This window comes from Globicephala melas, chromosome 10 (genome assembly GCF_963455315.2).
Source record: "Globicephala melas chromosome 10, mGloMel1.2, whole genome shotgun sequence".
Classification (NCBI taxonomy): domain Eukaryota; kingdom Metazoa; phylum Chordata; class Mammalia; order Artiodactyla; family Delphinidae; genus Globicephala; species Globicephala melas.
The window spans coordinates 52,869,702-52,896,661 of NC_083323.1; the positions used below are offsets into that span (position 1 = coordinate 52,869,702).

The 26,960-nt window shown below is 43.6% G+C and overlaps 1 protein-coding gene across 5 annotated transcripts in view; it reads left to right on the top strand.

Annotated features, from left to right (window-relative positions):
- PPM1H (protein phosphatase, Mg2+/Mn2+ dependent 1H) overlaps nt 1–26,960 on the top strand; it is a 264,363-nt gene that overhangs the window by 69,542 nt on the left and 167,861 nt on the right. For all 5 annotated transcript variants that reach the window (XM_060305782.2, XM_060305786.2, XM_060305783.1 and 2 more), the window contains exon 2: nt 24,998–25,163. In XM_060305782.2, coding sequence (XP_060161765.1) covers nt 24,998–25,163 — 166 coding nt within the window. The remainder of the gene's footprint in view (nt 1–24,997; nt 25,164–26,960) is intronic.

Consider the following 26,960-nt stretch of genomic DNA (forward strand, 5'->3'; position numbering starts at 1 on the left):
TCTTTAACAAATTGGACAATTTTCTGTAATTCAGTTTCCTCATCTGAAAGTTGAAACAGTTCATCCAAATCACTTCCAGAGGCCCAGCTACAGTTTCCCACCATCATCAATTTAATTGACATTGAAGTGTGTGCCTGTTTTGTTAGTTTCTTATTTTTTATACTGAATGTTTATCAAGGTTTTTAGCCTTGTAAGGAATGCTTTCAAAGGTTTCAATTGCTGGTTCCTTTCCACACTCCTGCCCCACCTCCCCAAAGGACCAACACACATCCTCACACTCTTTCCACCTCTTGTGTTTATGCAGATCTCTGTTATTTTTACATCTGTGCTTGTGACTTTTGAATGTCATTTAAGAAATAAAAGAGAAGCCTATTGAGAAATCCTGGCCAGAAAGAAGGCCCCCAGAGCCTTGGGCGTCAGGTGATAGCTTTGCTCCTCTTTATTCAGGTGATATACTTCTAACTTCAGATTTTTTAAATGCAGTGTTGAAGGCTTTGCATCTGCAATTGTTGCATAAGGCCACGAGCACTGCTAATTTGGAAGGGGAGTGAGACCATTCCTTTGCTCACTGATGTGAGTGAGCAGCTATTCAGGGCTTGGATGACTAGCTGCCGTTGTGACAGAATCATTTTCTGTCATTTGCTGAGGCGGTGAACTTCCTCTTAAATGTGGCCAGTGCTGTTATTAAAGGTAATGCATCACCCTGTTTAAAATACAAGTCACTGCAGGGTTCATTTTGAAAATAGAAGTTTGAGTGTCTTGGTGTACCTCTGGAGCAGGAAGAGGGATAGAAATTTGAATACATGACTGATTCCGTAGCTGGTTGTGGAATTGTGACCTGCCTATGTTTGGAGAACTGACCTTGCCTTTTTTTTTTTTTTTTTTTTTTTTGCTGTATGTGGGCCTCTCACTGTTGTGGCCTCTCCCTTTGTGGAGTGCAGGCTCAGCGGCCGTGGCTCACGGGCCCAGCCGCTCCGCGGCATGTGGGGTCCTCCTAGACCAGGGCACGAACCCGTGTCCGCTGTATCAGCAGGTGGACTCTCAACCACTTGCTTTTTATACACTCTTTCCCCCACGTTTTCTGGATGAATGTTGATGAGGAGCTGGAATTGAAGATCACATGCTTTCTGGAGGCATGTTTCCTAATTAAGTCAGTTCCTTAAGTGACACCTCCATTATCCCTTCCAGGGGTGTATTTCCCACTACGGTAATGATCAGCTTGTTGCTACTAACTTAGCTTTTGATTTTATAGGATTTTAGCTAGTTTGTAGATAATTTGAGGCAAATAATGAAAAATTAATGGTACCATTTTATGTGTGAAGATTTGAGTTAAGGAAGACATAAAAGCCTTAAACTGACCTTTAAACTATATTCTCCTTGAAATTCTATTAAGGACAAAACATTTTTTTTGTACCCCTTTACTGCTCATCTTCCCTATCAGGCAGAGGGTGAGGGGTACTGAAAGCTCCTCTATTTTATCAGAGCACTTAAATTATAAAGGTGTTATTTCTGGGCAATAAAACTCTCAATAAATATTGAAGTATGTATATAGTATTAATTACCCTTATCCCTTTATTTAAGATCTTAGGAAGATTTAGATGAACAGCATTTCACTTTTTCTTTCCATTGAGTAATAGACGCAGAGCCAAATGAGACCAGCAAAATTAGGGGCCAGCTTTTAAAGCGTGAGCAGACCTGTCTGGAAACCATCGGAATGGCCGGCGGGGAGAGGGGCAGTGGGGGAGGGAGATTACGTATCTTCAGGTGGGTGCTGAAATGCCAGCCCTGTAAGGGATGTTGTGTAGTCAGTTATGAAAAACAAATGAAGAACAATAACAAAAAAGCTTATCCACTTCACAGTTGCCCATGCCAGGGCTGATAAATCAGCATGAGGCAGCCAGCTGTGCAAGAAACCCCAGGAAAAAGGGGTTGCCAATCTCCACTGGTGCCTCTAATAACCATAACATCTATTTGTTTGTACCTAAATACCAATCTCTGAGTCACACCCTGTGGGCAGCACAAAGATGAATAGTACTGAGTTCTTACTCATTGGGCTCTGGTCAGTTTAATAGGGTAAAAAGATCCCTGAGTATATAATTATAATAAAGATGGTTCCTGGTAGCCCCTGAAAGAGTCAGAAAAAAATCAATGGAACATCCCAATGAGAGAGATTCTCTGGGGCTAATTGAGAGAAGAGCTGGGAGAGTGTTTTTTGGTTTTTTTAAAATTTATTTTATTTTTGGCTGCATTGGGTCTTCGTTGCTGTGTGTGGGCTTTCTCTAGCTGCAGTGAGCAGAGGCTACTCCTTGTTGCTGTGCACGGGCTTCTCATTGCAGTGGCTTCTCTTGTTGCGGAGCACGGGCTCTAGGCACGTGGGCTTCAGTAGTTGTGGCACATGGGCTCAGTAGTTGTGGCTTGCAGGCTCTAGAGCGCAGGCTCAGTAGTTGTGGCGCACGGGCTTAGTTGCTCCGTGGCATGTGGGATCTTCCCGGACCAGGGCTCGAACCCGTGTCCCCTGCATTGGCAGGCGGATTCTTAACCACTGCGCCACCAGGGAAGCCCCTGGGAGAGTGTATTTAAGGAGGCCTTGAAGAAAGTGGGAGAGCTTTGAAAATGTTCAGGGATTCCATCACTGTACAACTTCAATTTATTAAATGGAACATGTTAATTTACTTTATTAAGTGTTGTTCCTCTTGCCAAAACTTTGAGCGTTTTTAGTATTAAAACTCACTGGTTAATCTTTTACAGCATGCATTCTCCATGGGGGTGATAAAGATGGGTTCTTGGGAGGCAAAAGTATTTCAGATATTACAATGGTTTGTGGCCCTCCAAAGTACTCAATTTTTAGTACTCAATTTTTCTTGTTAGGAAGAATTTAAATTTAGCTGTTCTCCTTAGGGAAGCAGTAGTGAAAAGATTGAGAAACACTGCTTTAGATAATCATTACCTCTCATGCTTATGAAGTAAGTGGCACTTTGTTTAAAACATCACTAATTTTATGATATATAATGTGACTTCACATATGAAACATAGTTTGTCTCTCCTCACTCCTTAAATTATTTTAACTACCATAAAACATTTGATGTGATCCAAACTCTGGAATAAAAATAGTGCCTTGGTAAATGCTATAGGAAAGATTCTACAAAGACTTGATAAGTGTAGTTAAATCTATCCATTAAGATGTGTTGTGCTTAATACTTAGGGAAGAAAATCACAGAACTGTTTCTATCTGTGTTATCTGAATGTACGATGTAGCTTTGTTTTTTGCTGTTGTTTTGTTTTTGTTTTTATTAATTTTTATTGGGGGTATCGTTGATTTACATTGTTGTGTTAGTTTCAGGTGCACAGCAAAGTGAACCTGTTATACATATACATATTTCCACTCTTTTTCAGATTCTTTTCCCATATAGGCCATTACAGAATATTGAGTAGAGTTCCCTGTGGTATATACAGTGGGTCCTTATTAGTTATCTTTTTTTTTTTTTTTTTGTGGTATGCAGGCCTCTCACTGTTGTGGCCTCTCCCGTTGCGGAGCACAGGCTCCGGCCACGCAGGCTCAGCGGCCATGGCTCACGGGCCCAGCCGCTCCGCGGCATGTGGGATCCTCCCAGACCGGGGCACGAACCCGTGTCCCCTGCATCGGCAGGCGGACTCTCAACCACTGTGCCACCATGGAAGCCCTGTTTTACTTTTTATTAGAAAAACTAATTTAAAAGATTAGTAATTATTTTCCATGAGGGTAATGTCCACTTGGGGATCTATAGCAGATGTATACTGGGACTTTTTTTTAAAGATAGGTCAAATGAGAGCCAAAAAAGGAGTTTGAAGACTCATGACAAATGGATGAGGGTATATATATTCAATACTCATTATGTACACACTTTGTTTATGAAGAGTGCCTTGTTGGATTCATGCCTGCCCTGGTGAAACCCTCACAAAGGGAGCTAGGCATGCATTCAAATAAGAACAGTAAGATGTTATCTGCACAGTATAATAAATGTTTTGTATAGAGTTCAGAGGGGTGTGGGGGGAAAGTACAGGGAGCAGGCAAAGGTGATCTAATTTGGAAAAGAGAAGGTTGAGGAGGACCTTCAATGGCAGCAACATAATGAGTTTGAACTTCAGTATGAAGGGACCTAAATAAAACTCAGCATGCACTGGGCATTGAACCCAGACCAGAAATGACTGAATCTGTGTTGAGCCATCATCGTAAAGTTTTTATTTATTTATTTATTTATATATTTTTTGCGGTACACGGGCCTCTCACTGTTGTGGCCTCTCCCGTTGCGGAGCACAGGCTCCGGACGCACAGGCTCAGCGGCCATGGCTCACGGGCCCAGCTGCTCCGCGGCATGTGGGATCTTCCCGGACCGGGGCACGAACCCGTGTCCCCTGCATCGGCAGGCGGACTCTCAACCACTGCGCCACCAGGAAGCCCCCTATTATCTTTAAGTGGTTCTGTGCTTTCTAGTCCAAAAAGCTACCTCTGATTCACTGTGTACTTTCATTGTCTCCTGTTAGCAACCAGCCATTTACCCAAAGAGGCCAGGTTTCTTTCAGTGGGAAAGGGGTTTAGAGGCCAATGTCTGGGTGCACAGAGTGCTTACTCTCCTGCAGTATCATTGCCTCCAGACCTTTACAAGTAGACAGAGTTATGAAATATATGTGTTTCGACAATTGAAATTCTATTGTTATTTCCAACTCAAATTGAACATTATAAGGTTTTTCTTAACTTGGATTTAATTTATTTATTGCCTCATATTAAAAATCTTAGGTCTTAATAAATAACATTTAATGTTTCCTATATCCTAATAATACATAGTTTCCAATTTTCAATACCAATATTTCTGCTAACAGTAAAACCACTGAGCAAATTTTAATATTTTTTTGTCCTTTTTCCTCTTTAGATTATATCCCCACAGTTGTTCCAAAGCGACTTTTAACAACCCATATGATTAGATTACCGAATTAGTAGTTAGTTTGCATTTGTTTTCAACTATGGGGTATGAGGGTATTTTTTGTTTATTTTTCATTTTTGATTTAATTTTCAAAAGTCAAAATTATTTTTTAAAAAAGATATATGTACTTTAAACAGTCTAGGTTCCATTCCTTTCTTCACACCATCCCTCCCACACATAACCCCCTAGGTATCTGTTTTTATTAGTTTCTAGTTTATTCTTTCAGTGCTTTTATTTATGTGTGTTCTTATTTTCTCTTTTCGTATTAAAAAAGACAGTATAATATTGCTTTTTTCCATTTCTGTATCCTGGGGATCACAGTAATGATATAGGTTTTTTTAAAAAGCAGCAAAAAAACCTTTTGTTCATGAAACGATCATTAACATCTCTGTTTACCAGAAGTTGTCAGAGTTTTTAAAGAATAATATGGGAGTTTAAAAGTGTAAATTATCAGTAAATCTTTGACTACAAAAACACATACATTACATTTTTGGAATGTCCATACATTGTTGGAGTTTGGAGCCAATTGAAAAGGTGTCAGTTATTGTTCAGTTACTCTATACATTGTTATTTACGTATTTAGGAATTTGTGGGAGACTTTAGAGCAGTTGTTTAAGCAGGTCCCTTTTGGATTAGAGCTAAAGTCTATTTATGGAGCGGTATGGATGGTATTTTAAGTTCTTTTCCCAGCTTATTCATAAAAACAAGCCGACAAGTGAAGAACTTCCCTGGAACTAGTCCATTCACTCTCAGTGTATTGTATTACCTTAAAACTCTCCTTTCTCTGGGAGGGGAGAGGATTTTAGTACTTTGGAGTTTATAGTCCTTACCAGTGGTCACGAATAACCTCTTAATTGCCAGATTTAGTAGATACTTAAACTTTTCCTGGCACCTGACACTTTGCCTTCTTAAATCCTCACCTCCTTGGCTTCTGTGATATCAGCTGACCTTGAATTTTTCTTGTGAATCTGCAGACTTTCTCAGCTTCCTTTCTCTGCAGTATAGGGAGTGGTGAGGTTTAGACTTTAGAATCGGGTGGGGATCTGAGTCTGGATTTATCTCTTGATAGCTGTCTGAACCTGGGTTAGTCAACTTTCTGGATTCAATTTTTATTAAATGGGACAAATAATACCTCTCCCATCTATCTTATTTTTGGGAGGCTCAAAAGAGATAATGTACAGTTAAATTATAAAGTCTTAACAAGTGTTATATTAGTCATTTTTCTTTTTTTCCCCTGAGCGTCACTGTTTTTTTAATTGTTTAATTGTTATTAATTAATTAATTAACTTTTGGCTGCATTGGGTCTTCGTTGCCATGCATGGGCTTTCTCTAGTTATGGCGAACCGGGATTACACTTCGTGGCGGTGCACGGTCTTCTCAGTGCGGTGACTTCTTTTGTTGCAGAGCTCGGGCTCTAGGCGCGCGGGTTTCAGTAGTTGTGGCATGCGCGCTCAGTAGTTGTGGCGCACGGGCATGTGGGATCTTCCCGGACCAGGGATCGAACCCATGTCCCCTGCATTGGCAGGCGGATTCTTAACCACTGCACCACCAGGGAGGTCCCTAGTCATTTTTCTTAATAGTAGAAAGTATCTTGTAGTTAATAATTTGGATTAGAGACAGTGTATAATTATCTTTGATAGGAGGACAGTTGGCCCAGATGGTAATTGACCTCCCAGACTGGATATGCTAAACGATCAGTATGGCCTCCACCCCTTTGTTTTGCAGCCACTTCCACCATTGGAAACAGTCTTCCTGTGTCTTGCCTTTCCCTCCCCCTCCCCCCTCTTCCCATTTCTTTTTTATTGCCAACATGAATGAGTCCCAGGCTTGGTACTCAAACTCTCTTCCTCTGCAGCTAGTGACCCCATAGAGCCCTCCCAGGACTCATTCTCATCTCCTTCATGGGGAGTCCCCACTGCCCTAGTCAAGCTCCTGCCACACACAGTGACTGACCCCTTTTCCGTCAAGTTTATGTTGCTGCCATCATAAGTCCGTGCCTCGCTGGGTTCTTCCTTTCCATCTCTGGAAGCTTCTTGAGCTTCTGACTCTAGCAGTACTAACCAGCACCAGAGGCTTATGAACTAGCATACTGTTCTCTAGCTTAGTGGCATGAGGCTGAGGGTGCCTCGTTCCCTCACTGGAGGGACTCTAGTCCCTGGCCAACTCAAAGCGACTGTGTTTTATCTAGGCCAGTGCTACTCAGTGTCATCAGTAAACCAGAAACATCACCCCCACTTGGGAACTTTTCTTGGTCCTACCCTATATCTACTGATTCAGAATCTCTTGCTGTGGGACCCATGTTTTCAGAAGTCCTCCAGGTGACTTGTAGGCACACAAAAGTTTGAAAACCATTATAAACAACAGAGATTGGTATTCTAAATGTACTTTTCCATGGAAACAGTGTCATAAATTGTATTTGTGGTCATTCAGTATTGTGCCTTATCGTTTAGTAAAATTTCCAGGTAAGCCTGTAAATGGGTCTAATGTTGTTTTGGTCAAAACGTATATTGGGGGCTTCCCTGGTGGCGCAGTGGTTGAGAGTCCGCCTGCCGATACAGGGGACATGGGTTTGTGCCCCGGTTCGGGAAGATCCCACATGTCGCGGAGCGGCTGGGCCCGTGAGCCGTGGCCGCTGAGCCTGCGCGTCCGGAGCTTGTGCTCCACAACGGGAGAGGCCACAACAGTGAGAGGCCCGCGTACCGCAAAAACAAACAAACGAAAAAAACGTATATTGAGTCAATCAGTTGTCTTATTCACACACTTTTGAACTGTAGCCCTTTAGGAATGCAGTAATAAGTTAGTTAGAAAGTATTTTGAAAACGTAGAATGTGAGAATTGTGTACTGCTTTTATTATTTACTGATTAATTCATATTTCATGTCAATGCAGAAAGGATATGTTACAACCAGCTTATGAAATTATGCAACTTAGAAAGGTAATGAAATGAAAATTACCCTCATGGCCCTTTTTATGAAGAAAAGTTCTTCCTCCTGATTTCCTCTCAGGCTCCTGGTTCCGCTATTAAAATTCATTCTCAGCCATTTGGAGCCTGTTTCTTACTACAGCCAGGATTCTGCAACAATGAGATCTATTTTAATCTCTAGATTGAAATGCAGTAAGGAAGGTAAACAGTTACCTCATTTCGAGTCTGTGGAATTTCCAACAATTTTTGAGACTTATGTAAGTACCTCTGTGTCCCAGGGTCATGGTTGGGAGTGGTGATTAGTTCTCGTTTGCTAAATTTCTTGTAATTGAACATCCTGCTGTCTCCTGATGGTAAACGTCAGGAATAGTTATCTACATTAGTTTAGCATTTATTCATAGAATGCAGCTTTAAAAAAAAAAAGTCTTCTCAATAAACATTGAGTTAGCTCAATGGATAACAAGTTAAAGATATTCAGAGACTAAATATGCCTGACCAGAGGTTCCCAGAATTGTATCTCAATGTCTCTTTTTGGTCATAACTGTCAAATTTTTGCTGTTTTTTATTTTAATCTTTTTTAGTTTCTCTTTTACTGCTTAGGATAGGTATCTAGAGATTCTTGAACTTGTGATAAGAATTTTAACCCCAGGTTACTATTTCTTCCCTTACGTCAACAAATATTTCATTCTAGCTGTTTGACTACCTGCTGTATATGAGACAATACAGTAGTCTCTGAGAAGACAAAATCAAATAAGATTCTACCTCTACCTTCATAGTACTTAATTATTACTATAATAATAGTACAAGTGAGTGTGTACGAGTGCTGGGTGTGTTAGACTCCTTAACTGGCAATTGACAGCCACCCAAGGGGAATTTGCTATAGGATATTGGGGTTACCCCAATATTTGAGGGATAAATGAGTCTTGGGAACAGCTAGGTATAGGGAGTCTTGGTCTAGGGACTCAAACTCCACTGATACTCTTTTTTAAAAAAATTAATTAATAATTTTTTGGCTGCATTGGGTCTTCATTGCTACACGCAGGCTTTCTCTAGTTGCGTTGAGCAGGGGCTACTCTTCATTGTGGTGCGCGGGCTTCTCATTGTGGTGGCTTCTCTTGCTGCAGAGCATGGGCTCTAGGTGCGCGGGCTTCAGTAGTTGTGGCACGCGGGCTCAGTAGTTTTGGCTCGTGGGCTCTAGAGCACAGGCTCAGTAGTTGTGGCGCATGGGCTTAGTTGCTCCGTGGCATGTGGGATCTTCCCGGACCAGGGCTTGAACCCATGTCCCCTGCATTGGCAGGTGGATCCTTAACTACTGCACCACCAGGGAAGTCCCGATATTCTCTTTATTTCTAATATGTACTGTTACATAATGCTTCATTTCTTCTTTGTCTCTTTCTCTGTCTCTCTTCCCCTTATCTCCTCTACCTTTTTTCTTTCATTTTTCATGGAAGAGCCCTAATTGGCTCACCTACAGTCAAGTGGCCATCCCTAGACCAATCATGTGTGGCCAGGGAACAATTCTATGAGGGGGATGGAGGAGGGTAGGAGGGAAAGACAATGTCTAGAAGAAAGTGGGTCTGGACAGGTAAAACATGTCTCTGCCAGGTTTTTGCCAAGCACTTTACATTTATTCATTCTCTCAAGTCCTCAAAGTAGCCCAATTTTATAGTTAGAGAACTGAGTTTTAGGAAGGTTAATTAACTTACCCAATTCACACAACTAGTAAGTGGCAGAGCTAGGAAACTAGCCCAAGTTTCTGGTAATTTCCTTCATTTTAACCACTGCACTACTTAATGGCTACACTGCAGTGTTTAAGAACTACAATATAGAAATGCATGTGAAGCAGCCTTAGGGTGATGTGGTCCTTAAACTGAGTGTTGAAGGCTGGGGGTGGGGTGGAGATTTGTCAGGCGAAAGGAAGATAGATCATTCCAGGTGGAGGAAAAGGCATGTGGGAGGAAATGGTGGCATGCAGCAACACTGCTTTCTGTAAGCCACAGGATGACTTTTATGACTGAGAATAAGACGTGAGGAGAGCAGATGGGAAAGCTGAGGATCTGGATGGGGCCAACCGTGAAGACCCTTGTGTGGCAAACTAAGGAGTTTATATTTTACCCTGAAATCTTCAGAGTCCATTTGAAGGACCTGGAGCATGGGAGGGACATGGCCATATTCATGGTTGAGAACTGTAGGTCTTGGCATGCTCTGCAGGATTTACTGGGGGAGGGCCAACCGGTTGGGAGGTTTCTGCAGTGGTGCCCAGAGGATGCTATGAGTTCCTTAACCAGGCATGGGAGTTGGGGGATCTAAGTCATAGCTGTGAGGTAGAATCTACAGGCTGAGGGACTAGATGTGGGTGAGAGTAAGAAGCTAGGAGGACAGGCACATTCTTCGGAATTCTTGGTCCACTAAGACAGGAGCACCACAAGGATGGTATTTGAGACAGAGGTAGACAGCAGAAAGAAGCAGAAAATTCATGCAGGTTTGGTCAGCTTGAATGTATGCAAGATGCAGATGCACGTATCCTGAAGGCATTCAGAAATGCACATCAGGGGCTTCCCTGGTGGTGCAGTAGTTGAGAGTCCACCTGCCGATGCAGGGGACACGGGTTCGTGCCCCGGTCTGGGAGGATCCCACATGCGGTGGAGCGGCTGGGCCCGTGAGCCATGGCCGCTAAGCCTGCGCATCCGGAGCCTCTGCTCCGCAACGGGAGAGGCCACAACTGTGAGAGGCCCGCGTACCGCAAAATAACAAAAACAAAAACAGAAATGCACGTCAGACACCCCAGAGATCAGTACTGTAGGTATGAATATGGCAGTGCGTACTGTTTCCATCTTCAGGGGAGCCTTGGGAATAGAGATCTCCCAGAGCAAGCTCGGTAGGAAGAAAAACCAAATGGGAGCCCCAGGGAACAGCAGCCTTTGAGGCTCACTTGCTCATCCCTACATAAGGGCTAGTGGGGGGAGGAAGTTTGAGTTAATCACGTTCCTATTGTATAGAGACTTGCTATATGTCAAACATGGTTTACTGGGTATCAGAGGATTATCTTAGAATGGCTGTAAACCATGTTCCATAATAAATTAATTTTGGCTCAGAAAGCAGTTTAAGATTTCCCATTAACTGGAGGTGGGGACAGGGACAGATACAGACTCAACAGTAGAAAAGAATTCTTAGAAATTCCCTTTCAAGCAGAGATCCTCAGAGTACCTCCGAAAGGTGATCCACCGCCTTTTGGACGTTTCCAGTGAAGGGGACTCCTGCTTTCTGACGTAACTCATTGCATTGCTGGGCAGCTTCTGATAGTGTCGGAATTGCCTTTCTGCTGCCTCTGGCTCCCCCTTGGGCCTCTGGAATTTCCCTCCTGCTCGGCCATCCTGGCCAAGGCCAGCTTGGTGTAGGCTGTCCCTGTTAACAGAGCGAGTGAGCTGAGAAGCCAAGCTAGTGTGCTGAATTAAGAATATGCAGATTGGGCTTCCCTGGTGCAGGAAGATCCCACATACTGCGGAGCAGCTAAGCCTGTGCACCGCAACGACTGAGCCTGCGCTCTAGAGCCCACGAGCCACAACTACTGAGCCAACGTGCCGCAACTGCTGAAGCCTGCGTGCCTAGAGCCTGTGCTCCGCAACAAGAGAAGCCACCTCAATGAGAAGTCCGTGCACAGCAACGAAGAGTGGACCCCGCTCACCGCAACTAGAGAAAGCCGCGCACAGCAACGAAGACCCAAAGCAGCCAAAAATAAATAAATAAATTAGTAATAAAAAAAAGAATATGCAGATTGTGACCAGCTGAAGGAGGTGGCAAAAGCCACCCACACGGGGGTGGCCAGTGGCTCCCTCGGCATCCAGCTCCATTTTGGGGAAGTGAAACCCACAGGTCGTTTTGATGGAAGACACAGTTTTAATACACCCATACAAAGGAAGTACAGTCACAAGATTAGTAATTTACAGATTCCAGCATCGAGGGGGTGCCATGAGCCGGGGGAAGGGCAGCTCTCTGTCCCGGGTCAGCAGCAAGCAGGAGATAGAGCAAGGTAGCAGGCATCTATGACAGTCACTCCTGGATATCCCTGGGGCATTCGTTCCAGGAGCCCCCACGGATTCCAAGCTCTGGATGCTCCTCCCTGATGGAAAATGACGTTGTACAGTGAATACAGCCTACCCTCAGCATTTGTAGGTTTCACATCCGCAGATAAGGAGGGCCAACTGTACTCATAAAGTGGTTGGGGTGGGGGCTTCCCTGGTGGCGCAGTGGTTGATCCGCCTGCCGATGCAGGGGACACGGGTTCGTGCCCCGGTCCGGGAAGATCCCACATGCCGCGGAGCGGCTGGGCCCGTGAGCTGTGGCCGCTGAGCCTGCGCGTCCGGAGCCTGTGCTCTGCAACGGGAGAGGCCACAACTGTGAGAGGCCCGCGTACCCCACCCCACCCCACTCCCACCCCCGCAAAAAAAAAAAAGTGGTTGGGGTGGAGGAACTGACTGTTTAAGACATTTTTATTGGGGTGGAGTTGATTTACAATGTTGTGTTAGTTTCTGGTATACGACACAGTGAATCAGTTACGCATATACATATATCCACTTTCCTTGGGCTTAACTCTAAGTGGTTAATTTCAAAACTGCCCTGGGACAAGCGAAGTGGGAACTACGATGGGCATCCTATACTCAAGTCCTCATCTAAATGTCCAGACTGGATGTGAGCAGGGTTACCATACTGTAAAATGCCTAGGCAGCAGCTCAGAGAAGCAAAAGTTATTTTTCTCAAAAGGTTTTCTCATCACAGCAATCACTTGGTTATGAGGGGAGCCCAGCAGTAGAGCTCAGATTAAGATTCTACCTAGAGGTGCCCTAGGTGCTCTGGTTTATCAACCACTTCTCTGCTGGAGATGTTCGGGGCTCCCTTCACATGTCTTGCTCTCATGAGCACTCATAAGTAAATAACTTTTTTCTTTGGAAAATAGATTTATTTTCCTTGAATTGATTTGAGGGGACACCTCATGAAGAAAACATATATATATTTTGTGGCTGTTGCCTGCAGCTTGCGCGATCTTATTTCCCCAAGCAGGGATCAAACCCATGCCCTCGGCATTGAAAGTGCAGAGTCCGTTAATAACCACTGGACTGCCAGGGAAGGTGCCCCCCCACCCCCATAAAAATATTTTAAGCTTTTAGAAACAAATAGGCAGGTTTAGAACTCATTCATTATTCTAGTGCCCCATTGATGTTATGGAGAGAATATGAGTTCCTTTGTTCATTCAACTAACTTATTGAGTGCCCGCTCCCTGCTGTGTGACTTGAGATGTGGGAGAACATAACCAAAGTCAACATCCAGCATTAGGAAGCATATCTATCTTTAACTAATTGAAATAATGGGGTGGTATTGGGCATCCAGTTTTAAACAGTTGACATTCTTGTCAGTGCATTTGTCTCCTTCAAGGCCATAGCAAAGTCTCGTGGTACTTTCTAGCTTTCTGAGGGTGGGGAGATCAGTCTTCCTAAAATGGAACCCAGATTTGGCCCTTCTAGGGCCTCAAGGGTTAAACTAGCATGTTCTTTTCCTTATAAATTAGGGAGTCTTGGTTTGTTAACTGAGCTGTGTCATGGGTCTGGGCACAAAGGTAGAAATGTTGGATCAGATAAAAATCAGCTTTCAAAGGACTATTTTGTTGTTGTTCAGGCTTTAATCTGGAAACAAAACAGACTTTCTCTACAGGTTAGTTAACACAAGGGTGAAGATTTTCCAAAGCAGATTATTTTTAGTTAAAATAACTGTGTTTTTAAAAACGACTGAAGTAATGAGGGGAAAATTAATTATTGTTCTTAATGTACATTTGTAGTAATAATGTACTTGCTCAGAACAAAAAATGTTGGAGTGCTGAACCCATATGACATGTCACAATTCCTTCCTGCAGTACCTGTCTTCTGTTTATAGGCCGTTGTGCAACTAATTACAAGAGCGTCGCTTGTGTGAACACAATACATCGTTTAAAACCTCAGTGACTCTGAGAAAATGCCAGAAGGGCTCGTCTAGGACCTTTAACTGAGCCTTTTTCCGTATGATACTGGTGGGATCAATAAAATGGGGGATCATGACGCACCTCTCTAGTGTTTAGGGTTACAAGCATTCACTCAGTTGTTAGATGGAAAGCACTTTAAACGGTTCTGTTTTCCAACAGTCAGACAAGTACCCTGTGAGGAAAGTACTGCTCATCGTTCCTGTCTCACCGATAAGAAACAGAGGCACAGGGAGATAAAGTAGCTTTTACTGAAAGTCCTGCCGCTACTTTTGGGCTGACCCAGCCTTTAGACCTGGGGAATCCGGTTCCAGAGTCTCTCTGCTCTTCAGGGCTTTACCCAACTGCCTCCCAAATTTCCAGCAGAAATCTGCCTGCCTGCACCCCACCAGGTGCATCCTGCTCTGTTGTGTGTTTAGGGGCACAGCCGGCGTATTTGAGGAAAGTGGACGAGTGGCCTTCACCTCTCCAATGAAGGACAGAGCACATTTTTAAAGATCTTTTCTAAACCAGGAACTCAGAAATCCCAATTTAGAGTGTTCTTACCACCAAACAGTCCTCTTCCGTATAAAATTATTCGTCTCGTGTTGCTTTAAGGTTAAAAAGGAAAATATCAGAGCCCTAGATGGCCCAGAACTTTCTTTATCCCAGAGCAAGGGAAAAACCAAAGATTGTATCTGGGTTTTTGAGGAAACTGCTGATTAAAAATTTATGTATTTTATTTGATGTCTGTTGAGATTAGCGTCCTTTTATCTTTTGGTTTCATTTCATTAGTTTCTGGCTTTTTAAAGTTCAGTTTTTTTAGGTTACATGCTTCAAATCGACTTGCACTTTGTCTTGAAAAATACACTTCTCTAACATTGCTGATAGTACTGATACATCTGGTCAAATCAATAAAGAAAACCTTAGCTTTAGCAATGTAGTGGCCTCAAGCACATTGCTTTTTTTCAATTGCCAATAGGAGCTAACAGCTATGTGCAAGTAGCACTGTTCTAAACCCGCAAAAAAGTTATTTTTCTGCTCTATTTAATTCAAAACTTCCAAACTCGACATCCCTTTTAGGTAGGCCTTTATTTTGATTTCACTTGACCCCCACAGAGCTGCCTTGTATGGCCTTGCTGTGGCCTTGTATGGGAATTGCTCCAGCATCTGACAGAGTGCAGACTTCCTGATTTAAATGTGGAAGTTGGTCTTTAGTGTTATCAATGGTTTTGCTTAGAGGACCCAGAGACTAATTGAAAGGAAGTGCCCAATGGCAGCTTTCTGGTTTTTACCTTTACCATTTTAAAAGTTCATTTCTAAACAGCCAATGTGAAGAAGAAAACATTGATATTTATGTAGGGGGATCTTTGGGACAATACTATATCTTCTTTTGATCTATAGTGTTCGTATTTTAATCTTCAGTTATCTAATTACACTGGTGAGGGAGCTAGGAGCTAACGATGGCCCCCAAATGCTAGCAGCGAAGTATATCCAAAGCTAACGTTATAAGTAACACCAAGATGCACATTAAATTCTATCCAAACATACATCTCTCTCTTTGCTTCACTCATATATTATGTGTAGTGATATGAAATTGTCAGTATCGGACTGTTTTTGACCTATAAAAACAATTTCAGAGCGTTCAGTCTAATGGTTTATTTCAGGGCTCAGCACATTTTCTGTAAAGGTATAGGTAGTAAAATACTATAGGCTTGGCGGGCAGACAGTCTCTGTGGAAATTGCTAACTGCCATTGTACCTGGAGGCCCACAATAAACAATACGTAAATGAATGAATGTGGCTGTGTTCCAATAAAACTTTATTTATGGACATGGAAATGTGAATTTCATGTGAATTTCACATGTCACATAATATTCTTTTGATTTTTTTCCCCAACTACTTAGAAATGTAATAAACGTTCTCGGCTTGGGGGCCATACAAAACCAAGCAGTGGCCCGAATTTCACCCAAAAGCCACAGTTTGCCAACCACTAGTTGGCTGCCACTGCCTTTGTAATTTCTGGTACCAAGCACTTTCTGTTCACTCTCCTGAAACCAATTTCATTATCTCCTCCAGAGCTCCCCACCCCAAGCCTTGTTTCACCTTCTCATCTCCCTTCATCATTGGAGTACTTCGTTCGCTCACCCTGCCAGGGGACACCTGAGCAGCACCCTCTTTGCTCCTCTTTCTTCCCCTACCCGTGTCCAGCAGGTCTTAACTAGGAATTCTCAGTTCTCTCACCTCCTCTGAAGCCTTCTGTTCGCTTCCATCCAGAGCCACTGCTTGATTCATGACCTCTTTGTCACCTGGCCTGTTATAAAAGTGACACTTTGGTGACACTCTTGTGTGACAAAAGTGACGCTCTTCACTTTTGTCATTTATCCTCTATAATCCATCCTCCATCAGGCCACTACTGTTATTTTCCTAAACAGTTTTTATCATATGAGACCCTTCTTTAAAGCATCTTAGATTCTTCCCATGGGTCATAGGCTCTATAGGATAAAGTTCCTATAGAGTTTCACGGTCTAGTTCTGACGTAGCTCCCTCGCCAAGCCTATACTTAAGTCACACCCACCCCTCTTTGTAAAGTTCACATCACTCTGTTTTCAGAGGTTATTCCTATGCCTGGAGGGTCTTGCCTTGCCTTTTCTCTGATTCTTGATTTCCTCCTTTATTCCATGAAGCTGAGCTCAGGTGCCACCTTAGCTGTGACACTTTCCGTGACTCTTCTTTTGCAGAATTGTCTCCTCCTCTGCATTTTCAGGTCTCTTGTGACATATATCTTGGGTATAGCATCAGTCGGAACAACTCAGTTATTTATAGGAAGGTGTCTCTACTGTGTAGATGACTATGGGCTCCCTGGGGGTAGAAGCCATGCCGTAGTCTTCTTGCTTTATCCCTCTTGGCTACACAATATTTTAAAGTAATTATTTCAATCAAGATGTACTACGTATCTAATAACTTTCTTGGTTTATTTATGAAGTCGCAGAGATCTGATTACGGGGTTGCAGAATCCAGTGCCTTTGGGGCCAGGCTGGTGACTTAATGGCAGAAGTGGACAGAGTGAGGTCTGGGGTGAGCTAGCGAGGAAATGCCCCATCTCTGATCGTTGTTGCCCAAGAGTGTGACAGGTGTTGCTGAAGGTATTATTTTCCAAGAGAAATGGGAAAACTAAATTTTTAATATAAATATCCCAGTTTTTCTTTTAATTAATTAATTAATGGCTGCATTCGGTCTTCGTTGCTGCGTGCGGGCTTTCTCTAGTTGTGGCGAGTGGGGGCTACTCTTCGTTGCGGTGTGCGGGCTTCTCATTGTTGTGGCTTCGCTTGTGGAGCATGGGCTCTAGGTGTACAGGCTTCAGTAGTTGTGGTACGTGGGCTCAGTAGTTGTGGCTCGCGTGCTCTAGAGCACAGGCTCAGTAGCTGTGGTGCACGGGCTTAGTTGCTCCATGGCATGTGGGATCTTCCCAGACCAGGGCTCGAACCCATGTCCCCTGCATTGGCAGGCAGACTCTTAACTACTGCACCACCAGGGAAGCCCCCGGTTTTTCAATATGGGCAACTACAAATTCACCTTCTAAAGAAATACCTTGTGGGCACAACTTTTAAAATACCAACCTGTCTGTCGGCTGGATGTGGCCCTTGAGACCCCAGTTAGCAGACCCCGATTGGTCACATCTCTTCATTAGCCACGGACAGGGCCTGGGAACCAGAGCGTGCAAGTCTGCGTGATGGGAGAAGGCCTTGCACGTGTGTGCTCTGTTCTCAGCCTGCGTTCATCCTGCCATCTTGACACTCTGCCTCCTCCGCCTGTTGGTGCTTAGCCATCTTCCAAGGTGTGAAAGCCAGATACCACAGAGAGTTCCATGGCTTTCCATCCTTTCTCCTCCCTGGTGACACCCGCTGGGCCGTTAACTGAATGGGCTGGGGTGACCTCCTGTTCCGCCTCCTCCCCGGAGGTGGCTGGGAGAACGTCCATCAGGAACATCCATTCTTTTTTTTTTTTTTTGCAGTACACGGGCCTCTCACTGTTGTGGCCTCTCCCGTTGCGGAGCACAGGCTCTGGACGCGCAGGCTCAGCGGCCATGGCTCACGGGCCCAGCCGCTCCACGGCATGCGGGATCCTCCTGGACCGGGGCACGAACCCATGTCCCCTGCATCCGCAGGCAGACTCTCAACCACTGCGCCACCAGGGAAGCCCAGGAACATCCCTTCTTGATGGAGGTTCTGGCTGTTTTTGCTGACGGCTGTTAGCGAAGGCTTTTGTTCCTAGTCAGAGCCCTGGTTTTCTAGTACACCAAGAATGAGAGGTTATTAACGCCCTTGGAGCTAGGAATTAAGTTGTCCTTATGTTCCAGCCTGTCTGGGTGGTCAGTAACCACTTCAGAGAATCACATGAAACATTGCCTGTGGGGTAACCTAGAAAAGAGAATTTTAATAATTGATTGCTATATTTGGTCTCCCGTAAATGATCGATTTCCCACCCTTCCCCCTACGGCCTTTTGCTGCCTGCTTCTCAATTGTATGTGAATCAGCAACAACTCAGTTCACCTGATGGCCTTTCTAAAATGCTTGCTCCTTCTTACTCAGTGTGATTACTGGCTGTTTAGCGGTATTAACACTTCGTGTAAACTTTTTAGTCTAAACTGTCCAGGCTTTTATTTCCTTTAAAAACAAAGCAATAGAGTAATACCAAAAAAAAAGAGATCAAACCCAACCAAATTCTCTCTTTGGTCTTTTTCTGTGGGTCTGGGACCTGAGCTTCTGAGACCAGGAGCCTGGGGAGAGATGGCCTCATTGGGCAGATCTAGGTGGGAACCTAGAAGTAGCACGTTCCTAACGGTGTGGCACTTTCCTGTGTACAGAACACTGTCGCATGGGTGGCTTGTGTGTTGCAACCACTTTGAGAAGAAGGCTCAGAGGAGCAGGTGGCCTTGCTCAAGGTCCGTGTTCAGGGAAATGTCATGCCGTGCCTCTTGTAGGCTCTGGATGTGACCCTGTGTGAGACGTTCCCCTCAAACTCACATAACTTCATAAAAGTCCTCTGGGCCCAACACAAGAGGCAGCTAGCTTGTGTTGGATATATTATTATTAAGTAATAATATTGAGTACTTACTGTGTACTGTTAAATACTTGTTATGCTAGGGCATTTAATTCTATCGGAAGTGACAGTTATCATCCGCATTTCAGAGACAGAAAGTAAACTTCCTGTGCCTGAGAACAGACGGCAAGTTTGAACTTGGTCTACCTGACCATTGTCTCTGTTGGTTCTTCTGCTGAGTTGCCAAGGGGGAGGGGTCGGTAATGAATGACTTGACACTTGTGACATGTGGGAATCTTTCCAAAACATTATCAACTGTGGCTATCCTTTGTGGATTGACTGTCCTGTAAATCCTTTTGAAAATGTTTCCATTGTCAGTTCTCTGGACCAGTGGCTGTTGTGACAGGGGCTCACTTCTTGAGAATAGTTACTCGTCTGAATTTAGTGATAGGAACCTGCTCTGTGTGTTATATTATCAGGTGAATGTCCTTAAGGTCAAGGTTTTGAGCAGATGAGAAGGCAGGTAACTTGATAATTTAACAGTTGCCATTAAAACCAGGATTTTTCTGCTGAAATTCAGGTGGAGTTGATTTTTTTAAAAATTTGTGACTAGAATATTTTACAAACAGAAAGAAGGAAAACAGGTTTCCAAAGTGTGTGATAGTAGCAGAGAATGAATCACTTGCTCTTTTTAAATAGGGTCTTCTACTGCTACAGATCTCATGGTCACATTCATGCCTGGTGTTCAGGTCATAGCTTCCAGTTGTATCTGATACACACATAGGATTTTGGACTTCCAAGACCTTAAAATTCTACATTTACCTGTTTTTACAAGGGGGGAAAAATCTAGGTGTTTTGTCCAGTTGAGGGTAGGCTGGTAGGTTAACACAGTCCATAATTGAATTTAACTTTGTCACGTGTCTCTCTCCTAGGGCAAACATATCCCGATCTTCTAAGGGAAGAAAGAACTGGATGTAAACTTTCCATATTGAAGACATAGTAGTTAACCTTCCCTTTCATCGTCTCACAATTCTCCCACTTGAATTTTAACCCTAACTTCAGAATTTCCCAGTTCTTTAATTTAGGTGACTAATATCCCCTCTCCCGAACACATATATTTTAGCAACTCCCAGAATTTAATCTGAGAAGTACTACTGAGAAACTGAGGTTTGCAGAAGTTAAGCAACTTGACCAAACACTCTGCTGTCCAGTAGTTGTGACTTTAAAAAGAGGAGAACAGTAGTGGCCAACTCATAGAGTCCACAGAGGATTACATAAGTTAATTACTACATGTAAAATGCTAACAACAGTCCCTGGCACATAATTAGTTCTCAACAAGTGTAAGATACTGTTATTATGCTACATCTAGGAAGTAGCAGAGTTGATTTCTGTCTGGTTACATTCATTGTTTCAGCAGATGTTTGTTGAACACCTGCTGTGTGCTATGTTCTGGGGAGATAGCCCATCGTCTTAACCATTGTGCTTTATTACTTCCAGTTTAATTTCAAGGAAGATGTTCTCCTCCTTTGTAGGAAATTGGAAAATAATGACACCAAAGAGATGATGATTTGTGGTCCACCAACGTTTTGTCTTTAAGTCTTCAAAATAAGCATCATGGGTGGGTATTGCTTAAAGAAAGGACATCTTGAAGTCATTCCTGTTGATCTCAAGATAGTGCTGACTTTTTGCTGGAGCCTATGATAAGAAGGGAATGATATAGTTGCTCACATAAAAAAAAAATTGAACCTATTGACAGAATGATGCTTCTGAACTCAGAAAACAGTTTTTCTCAGTTTACTTTTAGAGGAATTGGAGGTTTTATTTATATTTAGTAAACAAAGCATTTGCCTTTGAAGAACAAAATGAAATATTTAAGTTGATAGAGGTCAAGCTTTTTATTTATTTGTTTTTTTTTTGTGGTATACAGGCCTCTCACCGCTGTGGCCTCTCCCGTTGTGGAGCACAGGCTCCGGACGTGCAGGCTCAGCGGCCATGGCTCACGGGCCCAGCCGCTCCGCGGCATGTGGGATCTTCCCGGACTGGGGCACAAACCCGCGTCCCCTGCATCGGCAGGCGGACTCTCAACCACTGCGCCACCAGGGAAGCCCCAGGTCAAGCTTTTTAAAGCCAAAATAAATTGAGAAGAATCAGGTCTTTCTACTAAAGCTGTACAGAGTCAGGAATTTGAAATAATCTGAAATATTGGATAGCAGTTGTATGTTTTAAAAAGGCAGTGGCTTTCATTAAGATGACTATCATCTGGATAATAATCAGATATCTGACCAAACAGGCTTCCAGGGCTGGGGCTGCTGTCTTCCCTCTAGGTTGACGTTTCTGACTTTGTGATATTTCGTCAGTGTCATTCACAAGCTGTATTCGCTTGAAATGGCAAAGGAAGTGTACCCTTGATTGTTCTTCACGGTTCCCTGGCTTTGATGAGTCATTGCTGGACAGCCTTCTCAACTAAGTGCCGATAAGAATAGACACACAATAGAAAAATTAAACAACTGAGAGCTGAAGCAGAAAGAGCTGGGACTGTGCTGTATTTAGCTATGTGACCTTGTGTAAGCCACAGTATTCCTGGGCCCTGGGTTTCTCATGCATACAATAAAGTTTCTAGGGTCTCTTGCTGAAGTTAGGTCAACTTTGGAATTTAATATCCCCCAAGAGAGATAGGAGATATACAGCACATTCAAGGGACAGTGATTCGTGATTTATGTAATTATCGTAGCTTTGTTGACTGTTGGAAAATAGCAGTGGCGGATGAGTCAACCTGGCATGTAGCTTTCGGAGATCAGTGATGCTTTTTTTTGTTAAAGTTATGCTTTAGTCAGGTTTTTTTTTGGGTCCCAATGGTCCGGGTGATGCCAAGTTCCAGAAATAGAAGCCCCGATCTTGTTCAGAGGACGGTACGGAAGGGACGGTTGTCACGAACTTGTTTTCCTAGCCGAGCCTCCACTTTGGCTTTCCCTAGGGAAGATGTTAGTGGGTGACCACGGGGGTGTAACATCACCATCCAGCGAACCATCCGCCCCAGACATGTTGCTTGGAAGTCACTATCAGTGACAGAGAAGAGGCAGGTGGTATTTTAAATCTCCTTCCTCTGCCGGGTTTGATTCTCCAAAAATCCATGTGAAAGGGAAACTCCAGACAAATGCGTGTTCTGTATTAGGAGCTCCAGCTGCAAACACCTGGACTAAACGTGGGCTCCTCTAGAGACAGGCAGATCTGAACCATCCATCCTTCATCCTTCCTCTGGGTGCCTTCTCCAGTAGCTAGAGAAGCAGGGAGAGAATCCCCTTTCTCTCAGGCACGGACCTGAGCTTGCCTAATCTGCTTATTCCGTGCTTCCCCACACAGTCCAGCTGGTCCTCCCACCGACTGATGCAAATCCCCGTGTATAATAGGAAGAGGTTGGGGTGGGGGTCAAAGGAGGCCTCACTCTGAATCCCAGCAGCGCTCCTTCCTGGCTGTGGAACTTGGGATAACTTACTTAGCTTGGGCGGCAAGCATAGTGGTGTTAATGGTCTTATGCAGGTAGCGTGTGTCTTCATCGTGTCGTCAAGAATTGCACTGTATTCTTTTTACATTTTTTTTTATTGGAGTACAGTTGCTTTACAGTGATGTTAGTTTCTGCTGTATAGCAAAGTGAATCAGCTATACGTATACATCTGTCCCCTCTTTTTTGGATTTCCTTCCCATTTAGGTCACCACAGAGCATTGAGTAGAGTTCCCTGTGCTCTACAGTAGGTTCTCAGCATTGTATTCTTAAACCTTGTGAAAACGCCTCCTCCTTAGAGGAGAGAGTGAAGGTGGGGCCGAAAACTAGACCTTGACCTTTTCCTCCCTTCATCCCTGAGAGGGTGTGGAGGCAGATTTGACCTCACAGAGATCAGCAGGGACCCCTGCCTCCTAGGACAATGGTCTTCATATTCTGTAAGCAACAATCTACTTTTAAAAAAAAAAAGAATCTTACACAAAACTGTCGTGTGTAAAATGAGTTAAAGACTTCCATTTATAAAAATATGGTTAAGTTGAAATTTATAATAAACTCAGGAAGAATGATAAAGCAGTTTCAGTGAACAGAAATTTGAAATAGCGGAGATGGTAGATGACTCTTATGATCTTTTTCCTATTACATATAGATAAGTAATTGCAAAATTTTTTTTTTATTTCTTTTTGGCTGCATTGGGTCTTCGTTGCTGAGCACGGGCTTTCTCTAGTTGTGGCGAGCGAGGGCTACTCTCTGATGCGGTGCGCAGGCTTCTCGTTGCGGTGGCTTCTCTTGTTGCGGAGCACGGGCTCTAGGCACGCAGACTTCAGTAGTTGTGGCACACGGGCTCAGTAGTTGTGGCACACGGGCCTATCTGCTCTGCGGCATGTGGGATCCTCCCAGACCAGGGCTTGAACCCGTGTCCCCGGCATTGGCTGGCAGATTCTTAACCACTGCGCCACCAGGGAAATCCCTCAAATGGTATTTTTTTAAACAAATCTTCTTCCAATCAAGTGATACTGGTCAAAGAGAAAAGATAGAAGGATTATAATGCCAAAGCTGCCCAAAATATATAGACTAGCATGTATTTGTTCACATGTAACAGATGGGAATCAACTTTTAAATTATTGCAGTTTTTTTCCAAAATGCTTATACATTTAAAAAATAAATTTAAAGTAAATGTTAAAACATCTGAAACACCTCCATAGAATCCCAAGGTTTGGTAGAAGACTGTTCAAAACACACTCCCTGAAGTCTTACAGCACTCAGATCTCAGTTTGCTCTGTTTCCTGTTTGATTGTAGCGTGTATACTGTTTTTAGGTCTGAAAGCCATTTGATATAAAAAACGGTGACATTTGAATAAGGTCTGCAGTCTGGTTGACAGTGCTGGATCAGTGTCAGCTGCTTGTTTTGATATCGTACTTGAGTGATATAAAATGTTGCTTTTGGGGGAAGTTGGGTGAAGGGTGCTTGAGACTATACTATTTTTGCAGTTTACTCTGAGTTTATAATTACTTCAGAATTTAAAATTCTTTATAAAAAGTCATTTGAAAATGATCATCTTCTAATTAATTGTTAGGAGGGAGTACAACAAGACTGAGTGGTGTATATACCACACTTTTAAAGTGGTTTCCCATCTATCTTACCTTATTTTGAAAAAAAAGCATCTTTCTTTCCTTGCCACTGAGTCTGTATCCTCCACACTCACTCTGTCACCTACTGTGACACTGTTGAAATTTTGGGAAAAAAACACAGTCAATGGCACATCAAGGAGAGCTCTCTTTCAGGAAAACTAATTTAGCTGCCACTTAACTACTTAATAAGAAAATGGTACCGAAAACCAGGAGTTCATTCTGCGGTCACCTGATACAGAAGAAGGTCTATGAATGATGTAGCATGTTTTTCTGAGGCATTCCTGTGCTCAAAACATTAGTAATTAGGCCAAAGAATATCGACATGCCATGAGATCATAGGGCCACACGTACAAATCAGCATGCCCTATAGTCTGTTGTGATGATGCAACGTGAGGAGTGTTATTCTACATGAGAAAAGATAAAGGAGTGAAGATAATTTTAAAAGAATAAACCTTTGATCCGTTCACTTCTCCGTGTGTAAAGTAAAAGTGGTCATGGCAGTCATGAAACACAGTTCTCTGTTCTCTTGGATTTTACAGTGTGCTGTAAATGACTGCCTTGTTCTTTGATAAGATTGATGGTGGTTTTGCTCTATCACTTGGAGAAATGCAACGGAATTCCCTGAGCCAGCCATCTGTCTTCAATGTAATTGGCAAAAAGAGTGATTGTCTCGAGTGTTTTGACTGGAAGTGGATTGGTGGGGTTGATCCCGTCTATCAGACACCTGCGAAGGTGAGCTGACCTCAGCATATTGCTTTAGCACATGTTTTAACATATGCTGGTAGAATTACATTAAAAAAAAAAAATCCATTTACTCCACCAAGCCTGTAAGGTCCTGTGCATTAAGTAGGGCGTTCGTTTTGTGCCAGTTGTGAAGCCTGTCTGGGCTGACCTGAGGGACTGGGCTCTCAGCTCTCCAGACATCACTCTGTCTGACCGGCTTTTCTGGCTTCTCCTCCAGGGTTATCAACGCCGGGAAGAGCACACACAATGAAGACCAAGCCAGCTGTGAGGTGCTCACCGTGAAGAAGAAAGCAGGGGCCATTACCTCAACCCCAAACAGGAACTCAGCTAAGAGACGGTCCTCACTTCCCAACGGGGAGGGGCTGCAGCTGAAGGAGAACGCGGTAAGACCCTCCTTCATCCCCTGTTCTCGGGTGAGAGGAACATGCACGCTGTGGCCCCGTTGTGGGATGTTCGGAATGGAAGAGAGAAAAGCCATGTCCCCAGGGTTAGTGGAGTGGCAGGTCTGTGCTCAGGGTATCACACCGTCACAGCGAAGGTGACACATGGAGTTAGGAAGAGCTGGTGTTGAATTCCCTGGCGGTGCAGTGGTTAGAACTCTGAGCTTCCACTGCTGGGGGCTCGGGTTCCATCCTGGGTTGGGGAGCTAGGATCCCGCAAGCCGAGCAGCACGCAAAGTAAACAAACAAACAAATAAATGGAGCAGCTGGTGTTTAGGTTCTAAACCTTTAAAGTAAAGAAAACTCCCATATCATATATGAGTTTTGCTGCAAGAATTAGTATATATGTTTGGTGGTTTTTAAGAAGCTACTTCAAGGTTTTTGTGAAGGAGATAGTCCCTGGAAGTCTCTCAGAAGCAGTGGGAGGAACTCTAGCCATCGGCTTGCAGCCCTGCTATGCACGACTCTGCCCCTCTCCTCCCCTTGCCTGCCCCTTAGAGTTGCCCAGTTGGAGCCTTGCTTGAATGTCTTCCAAATTAATGTTTGTTTCAACTGGCCCAAAGCCCTTGCATCCTATGGGGCAGCCCTGCAGACCGGATGCCCTATTGACAAACCACAGAGCGTTTCTCCTCTTTCCAATTTCTGGAGAACAAAGCAGACATCCTCGGAAAGTTCTGAAGAAGCTCTCAGAAAAGTATAGGGAACAATCAGTACTCTGTCCATCGGCAGATTTAGTCCTACAGAAAAGAGACATTAAATGGGGTGACCCCAATGTGACTGTTTATTCTGATGGTCTTAGGATATTTTTGTATGTAAATTTCTATAGGATTGTAAAGGATCTAGGAATCTCTTCTTAGTCTAAGTGATAGTGTCTTGTTGCATTTACGCTTAGGGAATAAGAGTACTGATTTATTTTGGTAGCATTAGTTCAACTTAGGGTTAGAAAGCACAGTGACCTGTGGAGATTCATCAGTTGTGCTTGCTTTCAAGGCTGAAGGAAGCACTGGTTAGGCCTCTCCCAAAAAGCGAGAGTCAGGGACCCAGATGGGCAGGACCAAATAATACTGGTTAAGTGCATGGTCTCTGGAGTAAGACGTTTCAGAACAGTCCATGGCTTACAGCTGTTGAATTTGGGGATAGTTATTTATTCTTTGAGCCTCACCCTTTCTCTTCTCTAAAAAGGAAGGATAATAATGGTAACTGCCAAATATGGTGGAAGAGGCTAGTTGCAAGTAAGAAATCCAACAGTCCATGTAAAGTCTTGAGCCAGTGTCATCATTAATAAATCCTTGATCAATGCTAGTGATTATTATCCTAAAGTCAGTTCTACTTCTGTAATCCTCTGCGGATAACGCCCACTGGGTTTTCATTCATTTGTAAACTGGAGATCACACAATGTCTTTCGTACCTTCTTGATGGACTTATTTTGAGGATTGAGTTTTTATGGAAAAGGGCTCAGGAAATGTGAGACATTAGTGATAACTGGGTATGGGTGCCAGTGACTTAATGTTGCTCTTTCCCCTGGCAGGTCTCCTCTGCCACTGGATATAAAGTGATTTCTGTAAAACGAAGTCAGTGTTGACATTTGGCTGAAGGGCTGTGGGTGATGGCGTTTTCCCTTGTTGCTAAGTTCCTCCTAGAAGTGGAACCAGGAGTAACTTTTTACCTTTCCTTAAGAACAGTGAAACCAGTGCATGAGCCCTTTAGGATGGAGCCGGGGGCCTCCTTTGTGATGGCTCT